The following is a 13692-nucleotide window of genomic DNA, read 5'->3' on the forward strand; positions in this document are numbered from 1 at the left end:
TCCAGGATGGTAGGGGTTGTTTCTGGACAGGCCTCTCTATGGACTTTAAGTCGCTTTGTGAATGGTATCGCTGTACATGAGGTCATAGTTTGAATCTGCTTTCTCTCAGGTGGCATCATGGACACAGATGACTCATCATGTCTCTCTCTGTGTTTGTGCAGTTGTGGAGAACACTATAACCCCTATGGGAGACAGCATGGCGCTCCGCAAGACCCAGAGAGGGTACAGTTTCCTTCCTACCTCTAAAGCAGACCCATACACTGTAGTCCTGCTCAATACCCTGTCAGGGTTCCCACGGGTCCTTGAAATCCTTGAAAGTTTGTGAATTTGAGAAAAAGAAATCAAGCTCTTGAACATTTTTTAAAATGACATGGGTCATTGAAAGTGCTTGAATTCCCCCCCCCCCCTCTCTCTCTCTCTCTCTCTCTCTCTCTCTCTCTCTCTCTCTCTCTCTCTTACTTAGCTCATCAACTAGTAAATAAGTCTCTGTATTGCTTAACTTTACACATATTTCACAATGTATTGTTTTGCTGTGCTGTGGTAGAGAAAGCAAGAGACCATCTAGTGTTCACACATTCAAACTTCTCTTTTTAATTGTTGTCTGTGAGCGGATAGTTCCTATTATATAAATTCTCATCTAGATCTGTCTCAAACTATGCCGTGTTGTGTCCTTGAATTTGAGGGAATTGAGTCTTGAAAGTCCTTGAAAGGTGCTTGAATTTGATGTTTCAGAAGGTGTGGGAACCCTGTATACTCATAAGCAGTGCCTTTTCACTGTCAGATGTAGTAGGTTTGAGGGATTTATATGGGCTAGTTAGAGTTCTATTTTTGACTCATTTATTTCTATACACTATATGTTTTGAATTCTGGTGAAAAGCTCATTTGTGTGATGTCCTTGAATGTGTGTGATTTCTCCAGCATGTAGGTGATCTGGGAAATATCGTGGCTGGACCAGATGGCAGAGCCTCGTTCAGACTAGAGATTCTCAGCTGAAGGTCTCTCTCTCTCTCTCTCTCTCTCACTCTCTCTCTCTTCTCTCTCTCTCTCTCTCTCTCTCTCTCTCTCTCTCTCTCTCTCTCTCTCTCTCTCTCTCTCTCTCTCTCTCTCTCTCTCTCTCTCTCTCCTCTCTCTCTCTCTCTCTCTCTCTCTCTCTCTCTCTCTCTCTCTCTCTCTCTCTCTCTCTCTCTCTCTCTCTCTCTCTCTCTCTCTCTCTCTCTCTCTCTCTCTCTCTCTCTCTCTCTCCTCTCTCTCTCTCTCTCTCTCTCTCTCTCTCTCTCTCTCTCTCTCTCTCTCTCTCTCCAAAAAGTCGCCAAGTAGGGCACGGTCATTTTAGTGTTGTTCCGATACCATTTTTTGATCCCGATACCGATACCGATACCTGACCGTGCAGTACTTGCCGATACCGAGTACCGATCCGATACCACGGCGTTTGAAAAAACAAAACAAAAAAACATGTTTTTTGAGCCGCATACTCACCTCGATGTAAAATTATTGCTAACACTTAGTCTGGCACTGCTCAAAACCTTTGTAAAACTCGTAAAGTTTTTGTAAAACGTAAGTAAAAAAAAAAAAAAAACTTACGTTTTTGTAAAGTACTCGCCGATACCGATACCAGCATTTTTGTGCGTATCGGTGGCCATGCCGATACTAGTATCGGTATCGGAACAACACTAGGTCATTTAGAATTGTTTTCAGATTATGAAAGAATAGATTGTAAGATTTCAAATGAGTCATACATTGAAATCTGAAAATAGTTGAAGAAGATATGCTTATTTGAATGTTGGTACGCCTCAAACCAAATAGCGGAGAAACTCGCTTTGAATCGAAACAGATGCGTTTGCTATCATCGCGTTGGTAGCTAGCTAGCAGCTAAGAAGGAACATCGCTATGAACATCTAACTGCGTGTTTAGCAACATCACAACATGCTGACAGAACATTAACGTGCTTGAAAACACTTAACTACACATAATTAGATGATCACACAGTCCTTGCTTTTGAACAAGTCCTAAAACTTAAGTTTGTTGACAAGCCGTGTATCACTTAACCCAGTAGCCCGAAGCAGGACGGGGACGCAATACAGTGAATCCAATTCACAAATGATGAAGTATTTAATGATCCTAAAACTGTTGCTTGTTATGTTGAGTGGGCTCTTTTCATAATATGAAAAAAACCCCTGCTTTTTGGTCATTTGCGCATCTTGAGAATTGCCAACATGCAGACCTTAATCACCAGACCGTGCCACATATTTTGTACTGGTTGAGTGAAAATCTCTTGAGAAATGAATGAATGAATGAATGAATGAATGAATGAATGAATGAATGAATGAATGGTCTTTATTGTCATTAATACAGTACAGGTACCATACAACGAAATTTAGGAGGGGGGGCTCCCAAGGTGCTTGGAAAAAAGACTAAAAACAAGAAGGGAAAAGAGCTGGTTTACATAAATAAAGGCTATGTACACTATCTACTATACTATACTACTATACTATAAATATGTAAGTAAGTAACGTTTATTTATATAGCACAAAATGTACAACGCCCAAAGTGCTTAACAGATAAAATATAAAGAGAAAAACAAGATAAAAGAGATAGAATACAGATGAAAGAAAACAGATCAAATAGAAAAATACACTAAAAGCAAGGTGCAGTACAAATAAAAGTGCAAAGAGTGCAGTGTCGGGAAGGCAGGCTCACCTCAGGTCAAGGGCCAGGGAGAAAAGATGTGTTTTGACTAGTTTTTTTAAAAACAGGATGTACCTCATCGACTGCTCTTTTGTCTGGTCCTGCAGGTGTGGGATGTGATTGGCCGTTCTCTGGTGGTGGACGCCGGGGAGGACGACTTGGGGAGGGGGGGCCACCCTCTCTCCAAGCAGACTGGGAACTCAGGGCAGAGGTGAGACGGTTCAGGGTCTTGGTCAGTAGATGCGGTCAGTGGAAAACGTTTTGCAGCAGAACAATAAAAATGAGTATTGATTGAGTGATTAGGCTTCAGATAGTATCTGTTAGGTGTGAGGTGTAGTATCGGTTAGGTGTGAATTACTATAGGTGATTATATGATGAGAGGGATTGAGTTTCTCTTGTTCTCTTGTTTATATTTTGGTCAGTGCTGATCCCTCTCTCTCTCTCTCCCTCCCTCTCTCTCTCTCTCTCTCTCTCTCTCTCTCTCTCCCTCTCTCTCTCTCTCTCTCTCCCTCTCTCTCTCTCTCTGTATCCATTACTTTGTGTTCACTTGGAACAGGCTGGCCTGTGGAATCATCGCTCGCTCCGCCGGCCTGTTTCAGAACGCTAAGAAGATCTGCGCCTGTGACGGGGTGACCCTGTGGGAGGAGAGGGACCGCCCCCTGGCCGGGACGGGCCGCAGTAAGACCACTGAGATGCCCACAGCCCACCTGTGATCATGTGACCTGACCACAGCCCACCTGTGATCATGTGACCTGCCTGCCAACCTTACTGGCTGATGATGTCACAGTGATAACCTGCACTGAGATCTGAGAGGAAGTGAGACTAGAGTGAGAGTGAGGCTGAAAGAGAGTGAGACAGAGAGAGTGAGACTGAGAAGTGAGAGTGAGACAGAGAGAGAGTGAGACAGAGAGAGTTAGGCTGAGATATGGCGCTTTTCCACTACCGGGCTGACCCGACCCGAACCGGGCAGAACCAGGCTGAACCGGGCCGCATTTATATCCTATCCGTGTCGTACTTGGCGCTTGTTGTTCATGTTGTTCATATTGTTCATTCCCTACCCCTCTCCACTAAGTGTGCACTTGCTCAGCTCCCTCTAAAGGCATTTAAAGGCAGTGGATTGGTGTAAACGTTGCCTACAAGGTGTGTTCCCCCATTTATTTCAAATCCATGCCGGGGGGATGGACCAAAATACTGCCTCTCGCTTTTAACATTCCGTGACGTTAGAATTATAAGGTTCTATCTCCATTTTTGGTCAGAATTGATTTTTTTTAACATAATCTGATCCATTAGGTGTTTATTAATGCCTGTGTGGTGTTATTTTTTAAATGTTGACATTTTTTAGTTAGTAATTAATTAATAAAATACAACGGTTCCATCTCACAAAACATAATGGAATGTAAAAACTTTGACGCTCAATATCTCTGAACTGCCCTAAACGGAGATAGAACCGTATAATTTTAAGCTCACGATTTGTTTTAACAATTTGTTTATTGATATTTAAAAACAATTTCAACATAGGATCTACAGACACAATACTCAATAACCACTTCACCATCTGTTTGTCAACGACAGTGACATTAGGAAATCACTATTGTCCTTCTATGTTTGATGACAATTTGATCCTTTATTTAAGTGCTTTACTCCACAACCCTAACCCTCTAACCCAAACCCTGTACAAATGTGATTGTCCTCAAATGCATTAGTCAGCATATTGCATTTCAAGAAGGCCTTTATTTAATGACTTAACTTGAATAATTATGATTTATATGGAAGTCATTGTTGTTGTTGCAGTACATTTTGATTTGCGGTCGTTTGACTGTAAAATGAATGTGATTCCAATGATTGTCATTATTACATTGTAATTATTGTCGACGTGTTTTTTGTAACTTGTATCTTTTGCAATAAAGAAGAGCAACATCCGTTGACATTTTAAACTGAATGGCTTTGTGTGAGCGTTCTGTGTGAGCGTACACATGTTTGATCAATAATTTAAAAAATGATATTCATTGGTCAGCTTATTCGGATCTCTGTCGAAATGTGTGGGATCAGCATTTACGCCGTGTGGTGGTGTAGCCCAGCCCCCCACCCACCCCAATGGAAGAACCCCCGTCACTCTGTGAACGGAAGCAGGCGCTACCATTTTGAAACACACCACCGCCTAGGTAAGATGGTAGATTTTCGTCCCTTTTTCATTTCATTTTCAACTTAAAAAATAGATGCAATGATTACAAGCATTTACAATCCTCGTTTGTGTTCGTTTGTCAGTGAAAGATCTGTCCTTTAGGAGGGCGATCAGTCTTAGTAGTGGATCCTGAAAGTGCAAATCTCTCTCGTTGCATTGAAGTCCTACGACCAGTGTGGCAATGTGAATGTATCCGTTTCGGTTGCGCAAAAATATGCCGCGATTGTAACATTGTTGTAATGTTTTGCGCGATCTGGCTACATTGTATCGCTGTGTCGGGGTGGTGCTTGATTGTTGATCGCGATCGTTTATAATAGATCACATCCATAAACCTACTCTATTGGAGTAGACAGAGGCAGAGAGAGCGATCTCGTCGCATGGTTTTGTCCAGTCAGACAAAAAAAAACAAGCAGCATCCTCCTCTTTCTCTGTCCGTGACTCATGGTCCAGAGAAAACATGTTGTGTTATGAATATGAATACGTTATGATCTCAGATCCCGGGGGAACGGATCATCTTGTGGCATGCGGGGTTTTGGGTTTTGAACCGGGCAAGTTCAATAGTTATGGTTGAGTTGTGGTCGATTAATGTTTCACGCAGAAAAAAAAAGTGTTTACTTTGTCTCCTGCTGCGTCATCAGAAAAAAGAAGAAGAAAAAAAACAGATCCCCAGAAAGATTTTTGGGAAAGATTTCTCCAGTAAACAGATGTTCTCATCTCATGATCTTATATATCGCATGATCGCCTTGTATTCTATGTAATGTTGTGTTCATTGATTATGCGCAGAAAGCAGGAACTGGTCATTCTGGTGGTGTCATGGTGTGTCATTTAGCTGGTTGATTCATAACCTGCATTTAGGTCCAGCAACACTTAAGGTCTTGACAAACCAGTAGTACTGGTTGACCTATAGACGAACCAAGTCAACTTGTTGTTGATTTAGGGCAGGACACACGGAGAGGCTAGATACATCCAGTACCGTCTTAAATCTTCATATATAAAGGCAAGGGTGTGTATATCAAAGTAAGGGTGTGTCTTTCTGTTCACTGGTCTGTGCGCATTATCCCTTTTCTCGATTTGCTTAACCAACAGAGCGAAACTAAACTAACCCAAGTTGCTATGGTGTTTTCGTCTGTCACATTGTATACGTAAAATAATTCTCCAATAGTCAATCTTGTTAGAAAAGTTCTGCCATGTCAACGGTGAAATTCAGTGGTGAAATTCTTGTCGTCGTCCCCCTCCCCTCCCCATCTTTCTTCTTCTTCTCTTGGGTTGTGGCGTCCTCTGTAGGCAACATAGACACGGCTGTTCTAGTGTCAACTGTCACTTAGATCCAACTGTCACTTTCAAATTAACCTCAAGATTCCTGTATATACCCTGTCTGTCAACCACAACAGCGCCATGGACAAGAGCAACACGGTGAAGCTCTTTGTGGGGAACCTGGCCTTGGACACCACCCAGGAGGAGCTGTCGGCCATCTTCGAGTCCTACGGCCAGGTGGTGAGCTGCAGTGTGCTGCGCCAGTTCGCCTTCGTCCACCTGCAGGGCGAGGGGGCCGCCGAGCGGGCCATCCGGGAGCTCAACGGCCGGGAGTTTCGGGGTCGCAACCTGGTGGTGGAAGAGTCGCGGGGACGCCCGCTCCACTCCACCAAGGTGTTCGTGGGTAACCTGAGCGGCATGTGCACCACAGAAGACCTCCAAGAACTCTTCCAGACCTTCGGCAAAGTGCTAGAGTGCGACAAGGTCAAAGGTGAGCCGTGAGTCGTCATTAATAACACGTTCACAGAGAGCCCCCCCCCCTCTCAGCCTCCAATGTTGTATAGGATGACCGTAGAGAAATTACATTTCTAAAACTAAAATTGACAGAACTCTTCTATTTAACCATTCTAATGTCCTATCATAAAGATCGATAGGATAGATAGATAGGACCTATCTTTTGGCTAGGTGCTCAAAGCTTACAATTCCTTTTGGGGGGGGATGATGATGAGTGGAAAAGGCAAAATTGTTGTTGCACTGTCACAGTGTCACAGCATCCCGATGAGATGAACATTTGGGGGTTCTCTGTTTTTGTTGTTGTGTGTAGTAGTATGGGTTAAGCAAGTGTGTGTGGCATGCCCCGTGTGGTTCTAACTGGTGTCCCTGCGCTCAATGACAGCCAGGCTCTCCTCTTCTGCAGGCTACGCCTTCGTCCACATGGAGAACAAGGAGGACGCCCTCCAGGCCATCGAGGCCCTCCACGGCACCTCCTTCAAGGGCCGCCCGCTCTCCGTGGAGCTCAGCAAGGTCCAGCCCAGCAAGCAGACGCCCACGGGGAAGATCCCCTGCGTCAGCTGCGGCAAGCAGGGCCACTACGCCGGCGAGTGCCCTGTGGGGAAGCCGTCTCTGGAGCAGTACCAGAGCCAGGCGGCCGTGCTCGCCGCAGCCGCCGCCGCCGCGGCCGGGCTGCCCCTCCAGGTCCAGCAGAGCGTCCACAACTCGGTGTACAACACCTCCACCTTCGACCCGACGTACGCCGCGCTCACGGGCCTCACCACGGGCACGCGCGCCGACGGCAACCCCGTCAACCAGGCGGTGTACGGCGCCCTGGCCAGCCAGGTGTACGGCGTGGGCAACGTGACGGCCAACCAGGCGCTCTACGGCGCCGTGGCCAGCCCGGCGGCCCTGACCCAGGGCGCCACGCCCATGTACGGCTCCATCAACCCCCAAATCTACGGTCAGATGACCAGCCCCGCCGCGGCGGCCGCCGCAGCCGCCGGCTACTCCACCCCCGTCTACGCCCAGGGCATGGGCAACCACCAGGTCTACCTGACGGCGGGCCCCGGCATGGAGATTGGGCCTACGGCCGCCGCGGCGCTCAACCAAGCCTACGCGGTCGGCCCCGCCCACTACGGAGGCGCCACCCCGGTCTACGGTCACATGGGGGCGATGGGGGCGGCCATGGGCGGGGCGGACCCCACGGCGCTCTTCGAGGCGGCGCGGGCGCACTACTTTGCGCAGGGCCAGCAGGTTCTGGCCGAGCAGCAGACTGTAGCGGCGGCGCACGCGGCGGCGGCGGCGGCTAAGTCCGGGGAGAGGGACCGCAGCCCCCTGAGGCGCTCGGCGCCGTTGCTGCCGGACCCGGTGCTGAAGCCCTTCATGTACCAGAGGGTGAAGCCTCGCAGGCCGCTGCTCCCCACGCCCGCCGGGCGAGCGGCCGAGGAGGCGGCCGAGGCAGCCGAGGACCCCATGGCCAGGTAACTGTTGTTGTCTTTTCTTCTGTCTTTGACACTTTCGGGCTCTCTTCCCAGTGATACTGTTGTCTCGTGAGCTTAGAATGATAAGGTTCTATCTCCGTTTAGAATGAGAAGGTTCTATCTCCGTTTAGAATGATAAGGTTCTATCTCCGTTTAGAATGATAAGGTTCTATCTCCGTTTAGAATGATAAGGTTCTATCTCCGTTTAGGGCAGTTCAGAGATATTGAGCGTCAAAATGTTTACATTCCATTATGTTTTGTGAGATGGAACCTTTATATTTTATGAATTACTAACTAAAACATTTCAACATTTAAAAAAATAACACCACAAAGGCATTAATAAACACCTAATGGATCAGATTATGTAAAAAAACTAAATATTGACAATAATGGAGATAGAACCTTATAATTCTATCGTCACGGTCTGTCGGCCCTCTCCTTATTCAACACTCTCTGACACCTTTCCTGTGCTACTATTAGTACATTACAGAACTATCAGAGTAGTGCCAGAGAGTGTTAAATAAGAAGAGGTCCTTATTTAACACGGTATGACCCTCTGGTGTTCTGTATATATGTTACGGTACATGTGGGAATACAGTACATGTGGGAAAACTAGGGTTAGGGGTAGGGTTAGGGTTAGGGTTAAGGTTAGGGTTAGACATGCCAGCATGTACCAAGTCACCCTAGCACCTAACCCTAACCCTAGTTTTCCCACATGTACCGTATTCCCACATGTACCGTAACAAAATATACTCTCCCTAGTCCCTACCACTAGGCTCTTGTAGGCTTCTCTCCGTAGTCGACACTCTCTGACCCTCCCTAATGTAGTGGACACCCTCTACCCTAACCATACCAGGCTTCTATAGACTCTTAAAGGCTTCTCTGAGCCTTTCCTATGTTGTGCAGTACTGTTTACATGTGCCTTCCTCCTCACTTCCTACACTACACTCACTGACCCTCCCCTAGGCCCACAGGTATTTAGCTACCTGTAGCAGGGAGCACTGCAGACACACTGACCTATATGTCACAACAGCAGTTTGCTCCAGGCAGTAGATTTAACCGTCCAACTGGTCTAGTCAGTGTGTATTTCTCCTCCTCTGGGGAGAAAAGGAGGGTGTTGTTTGGGGACGTTGTTTTGTGTGTTGTTTCACTATTTCAATTGAAAACTATATACCGTCTCCTAGACCAAGTACATTTTACTCAGGCTTTCTGTGCGTATTTAGTATTTAAGACTACACCTGTTAGATAATCTAAAACCCCTCTCTGTCCCCTTCCTCCCTCCCTCCCCCCTATCAGGTACTGTGCAGAGTACAACCAGCAGCAGTATCAACAGTACCAGCAGCTCCAGCAGAACTCCCAGCTACAGTACGCCAACCGCTAACCCCCCCGCCCAGTAGATTAACTGTCCAGATTAAACTGTCCTAGATAAAACTGTTAATCTAGCCAATGTATTTGAATCTGGGAGGGATAGGAGGCTTTTAATCGTTGGAGGGTTTTGTGTGTGTGTTGTTTACTATTGCAATCGTAAAATAACTATACTTTCTTTACTAGACTTTTACTCAAAGTGCTATATGTATGTATGGATGTATATATTTGAAAGGGGAAATCTGGGATCCAAAACAACAACAAAGCGTTGTTCTCCCTGCAACGTTTTTTTGGGGGGTAAACAGCCGAGGGTATACGGCTAGAGAAACGTAACCCGGCTCTCAAATTCATTGACGGAGCTAAAGGACTGACTAGTCAGTCGTCAGATTCAAAAACGGCCGTTTTAACCGACGATTTGAAGCCGCCCAGTGTTTGTCGACCATTAACATTTTATACCTTCCGTTATCAATGTCCAGAATTAATTATCCTTGCTAGAATTCATAAAACATTTCAAAAAAATTCATGTTCAAAATCCCAGATTTTACCGCTTTAAGACTCCACCTCCACATCCCCTTGTAAGATCATCTAAACCCCCTCTCTCCCTCCCTCCCTCCCTCCCAGGCAGTACTACGCCGAGTACTACCAGCAGCAGTACCAACAGTACCAGCAGCTCCAACAGCTCCAGCAGCTGCAGCAGTACCCGCAGTTCCAGTACGCCTACCCTCCGCCCAGCGCCATCCAGGGCATGCAGCATCAACACGCGGCCCAGCAGCCCGCCACGGCGATGGACGCCCTCAGGCCGGGGGGGGTGCCCGCCGGCGCCGTGGCCGCCGCCATGGCCGCCGCCCCCAGAGTGTATGAGCCGCCGTTGCCGCCGCCGCGCAAGGAGACCCTCCTCCGCCGCCCCGAACTCTCCCTTCACACGCCTGAGCCTCCCTTCCGATAGTCACCTCCTCCTCCTCCTCTGTCCTCCTCCCTCCCCCCCGCCCCGCCCCGCCCCGACTCCTCCCTCCGCAGCGGCTGTGTGTGTGAGTGTGTCTCGGTGTGTGTGTGTGAGTGTGTCTCGGTGTGTGTGTGAGTGTGTCTCGGTGTGTGTGTGAGTGTGTCTCGGTGTGAGTGTGTCTCGGTGTGTGTGTGAGTGTGTCTCGGTGTGTGTGCGCGTGTGTCTCGGTGTGTGTGTGAGTGTGTCTCGGTGTGTGTGTGAGTGTGTCTCGGTGTGTGTGTGTGAGAGTGTGTGTGAGAGTGTGTCTCGGTGTGTGTGTGAGAGTGTGTCTCGGTGTGTGTGTGTGTGAGTGTGTCTCGGTGTGTGTGTGTGCGAGTGTGTGTGTCTGTGCGTGTTTGGTTTGTCTGGGTGGGGTTGGGTTGGGTTTGAAATTGAGGGCTCCTCCGTTTACTTCCAGTAAAGATACCTGGTCGCCCCAACCTTGGTCCTGGTGAGACACACCCCAGTGCAGTTTGGAAAGGTGGAGAGGCGAATCTCTCACCTGATCCACTTCTTTTTTTATCTCGTACACTTGTTTGTATTTAGACGGTCTCGAGGGTGGAGACGAGTGCCAGTACTCGACTGACTGACTACCAGTCGCTTTTTTTTACAGCCTTTTGTACAGATAAGTTAACTACATACAGAACATTTTAAGGCCCAAAAAAAATAACATGAATGATTATTTGGCTCTATGAATTTCCACTCGATAATCTATTCAGACATGCTTCTTTTTTTTTTGCCTCATTTGAACTGAAATGACATTAAACCCCCCCAGACAGATGAGAGGTTTTAGATGTGAAGTAATGTGTATAACTGTGGTCTGCACTGAGGTGGGTTTAGAGAGGTCCAGGGTTGGTTCGGTCTCTATGTCTTTTATATGTTGGGACTGTTGTGTGTGTGTGTGTGTGTGTGTGTGTGTGTGTGAGAGAGATGTTTTGGCTTACAGTTGTCACAATGTTACACACAGACACGCACACACAGACGCAGCCTCCTGGTTCCCCCCCTCGCTATCTTTTACCTAGGGAGTGTTGAAGGCACACAAGACACACTGTACAGTTTTATTAGTACTATTCCTGTACCATGTCTCCCTACCCCTCTGTCCTCTACCACACCTTTACCCTCATCCCCCCACTGTAAACAGAACACTGAAAGATGCTGCTGCATGTCTCCCTCTCGTACTCTTACACCTAGCTACCTCTGACAGTGAGATTAGATCGATGGGTTAGCGGGTGACGTCTGCCTTCTATCCGCACGGTATATCAGTGTCAGTAGTTTGGGAAGGGAATGCCACATTTTAGTGACAAGGATTTCTATATTCTCTTAGTCTTTACTGTATTTTTGAGAGGCCTTTTAAGTATTTGTTTGTTTTGTTTGTTACAGTTTAGTTTTTGTATTGCAGATACAGGCTGTGGGGGGGGGGGGCGGGGGGCAATGAATTGTAATGTAAACGCTCCCCTGCCCGCGTCTCGTGTGTGAGTCGTGTCATGGTGGAGTCTACACCTTTTTGGGACTTCCTAAAAATCATGGTGTTCACTGTTCGATGAGCTTAACATGGTGCCTAAGCTTTGAGTGAAGTGCATTTAGTGGATGATCTCCCTTGTTTTTGAAGTGCTTTTTTATTACTATACTTCAGTCTTTTAAATCAGAGAGATGATAGAAAAGAGGGAAAGGCTAATGATAGTTAGCGCCAATGATTTGAGAGATGGAGCAGTTTCTTTCAGTTACCCTGGCTCTCCGTTGCGCACACCCTTCCGTAAGACTCCTCCTCCCCGCTGTTTCCTTCCCCCGTTCTCCTGTGGTTTCAGTTATTCAGTGCATTTTGCATCTCATATCCTCTCTCTGTGTCACACACACACACACACCCACCCCTTGCATCACTTGTGGGACTCCGGCGGTTGCGAAATGTCTAGTTGTTGTGTGCCATGTCTCAGACTCGTATTTTAGAGATATTTTAATTTCCGCCTTTTTTTCTTTTCTTCTTTTTTTTTTTTTAAGAAATAAAAGAAAATACCGGCATGCTTTTTAATATGTACCTACCCACCATTAAAATAAAGAATGTTTTCTGACTACTGTGGTAAAAAGAATCCCAAGGGTTTGGAGGGTTTTTTCTCATTCTTGTTTACGTGTTACGTTGTTTTCACTTCCTGTCTCTCCTCCTGTTGAACTGACCAGACCCATATGACTGGGAGCCAGGGAGGCCTGGGGGTGGAAGGACTAGGCTGTCTGTCTGAGCCCCCCCTTTGCCTCGGTGGGTGGAAGGGGTAAGTCTGTGGGGGGGGGGGGTGGCACTCCTCTCTCTCTCTCCAGCCTCACTCCAAACTCTAAACAGAACAGTTTAAAAGAACCACCTCTGACAACCCTTTTCTGTTTAGCTCTTTTGGGCTGTTAAGGAGAGGGAGAGGTGTTGATATCACCGCATTTAATTGCGCTTTCCATGTTGAGTGCATTACTCGCATTGATTGGAGATGGCTGTCCTTGGGTTACCAATGGACGGACACACACACACACACCACCATCCGTGAGCTGGGGAGAGGCACAGATAGAATGGCTCTCCTGCATTTTGATCTGTGGGGGCTGGGCTGGGGGGCTGTGTGTCTGGTCTGGTCCTTACCAACAACAACAACAACACCACCACCATGTGTGTCTGTGTCCACTGTAGACCTGCATGTGTCTGTGCTGTACCCGAGCCCGTTACTGACTTAACTATTTCAACTGAAATAGGTCTCCCAGCCATCCGGAACACCAGTGTGAGTGTGGCGCGAAGGGGGAAGACTATTAGCGTCGCGCAATGAATGCAGTGGGAACTCTCCACCAAGGTAATGAAAAAGCACTGTCCCGCCCCGCCCCCTCCCTCCCTCTTGACTATGCCTTGACCAAACACCCTCCCCCTCCCCTCCTCCACCATCACCACCACCCCCCCTCCGTAGCTCCCTCACCTGCGTTGACATTGCCAGAGCTCCGGGGGCTTCTCTCTTTTGGGGGGTCACCACTTCTTCTAGAAGACCCAGTGACTTGTCCTATCTCTCGCCAGCACAGGGGGGGGCTGTACCCGGCAGTCTTAACTCTGTCCTGCTGATGTGTTAAGTGTGGGAGAGTGACAGTGTGTGTGTGTAGGCGGGAGGGGAGCGAGCGAGTGAGAGAGACTGTTTGTGTACGTGTACGAGTGTGTGAGAGAGAGAAAAAGAGAGAGAGACTGCGTGGGGGGGGGGGCGTCATTGAGGCTTGGCACATGTGGATTCCCCCCCCCCCCT

The 13692-nt window shown here is 47.5% G+C and overlaps 2 protein-coding genes across 2 annotated transcripts in view; both read left to right on the top strand.

Annotated features, from left to right (window-relative positions):
* The window catches only part of ccs (copper chaperone for superoxide dismutase), a 10992-nt gene extending 6405 nt beyond the window's left edge, over nt 1-4587 (top strand). Inside the window, exons 7-8 of the mRNA XM_080547187.1 lie at nt 2793-2896; nt 3242-4587. Coding sequence (XP_080403313.1) covers nt 2793-2896; nt 3242-3398 — 261 coding nt within the window. The 3' untranslated portion in view covers nt 3399-4587. The remainder of the gene's footprint in view (nt 1-2792; nt 2897-3241) is intronic.
* Nucleotides 4588-4835: 248 nt separating this feature from the next.
* Nucleotides 4836-10790, top strand: rbm14b (RNA binding motif protein 14b). The gene is made up of 5 exons (XM_080547856.1): nt 4836-4847; nt 6259-6611; nt 7017-8094; nt 9391-9459; nt 10081-10790. The coding sequence occupies exons 2-5, from the start codon at nt 6263-6265 to the stop codon at nt 10403-10405; spliced, it is 1821 nt and encodes a 606-aa protein (XP_080403982.1). The 5' UTR covers nt 4836-4847; nt 6259-6262; the 3' UTR covers nt 10406-10790.
* The last annotated feature ends 2902 nt before the right edge of the window (nt 10791-13692 follow it).

This window comes from Nansenia antarctica (assembly GCF_963989245.1).
Source record: "Nansenia antarctica genome assembly, chromosome: 17".
In the NCBI taxonomy this organism is placed as follows: Eukaryota; Metazoa; Chordata; class Actinopteri; order Argentiniformes; family Microstomatidae; genus Nansenia; species Nansenia antarctica.

Coding starts and splice junctions, on each gene's coding strand:
- rbm14b (XM_080547856.1), top strand. CDS start 6,263: ATGGACAAGAGCAACACGGTGAAGCTCTTTGTGGGGAACCTGGCCTTG. Junction 6,612..7,016: donor AGAGTGCGACAAGGTCAAAG/GTGAGCCGTGAG, acceptor GCTCAATGACAG/CCAGGCTCTCCTCTTCTGCA. Junction 9,460..10,080: donor CAGCAGAACTCCCAGCTACA/GTACGCCAACCG, acceptor CCTCCCTCCCAG/GCAGTACTACGCCGAGTACT.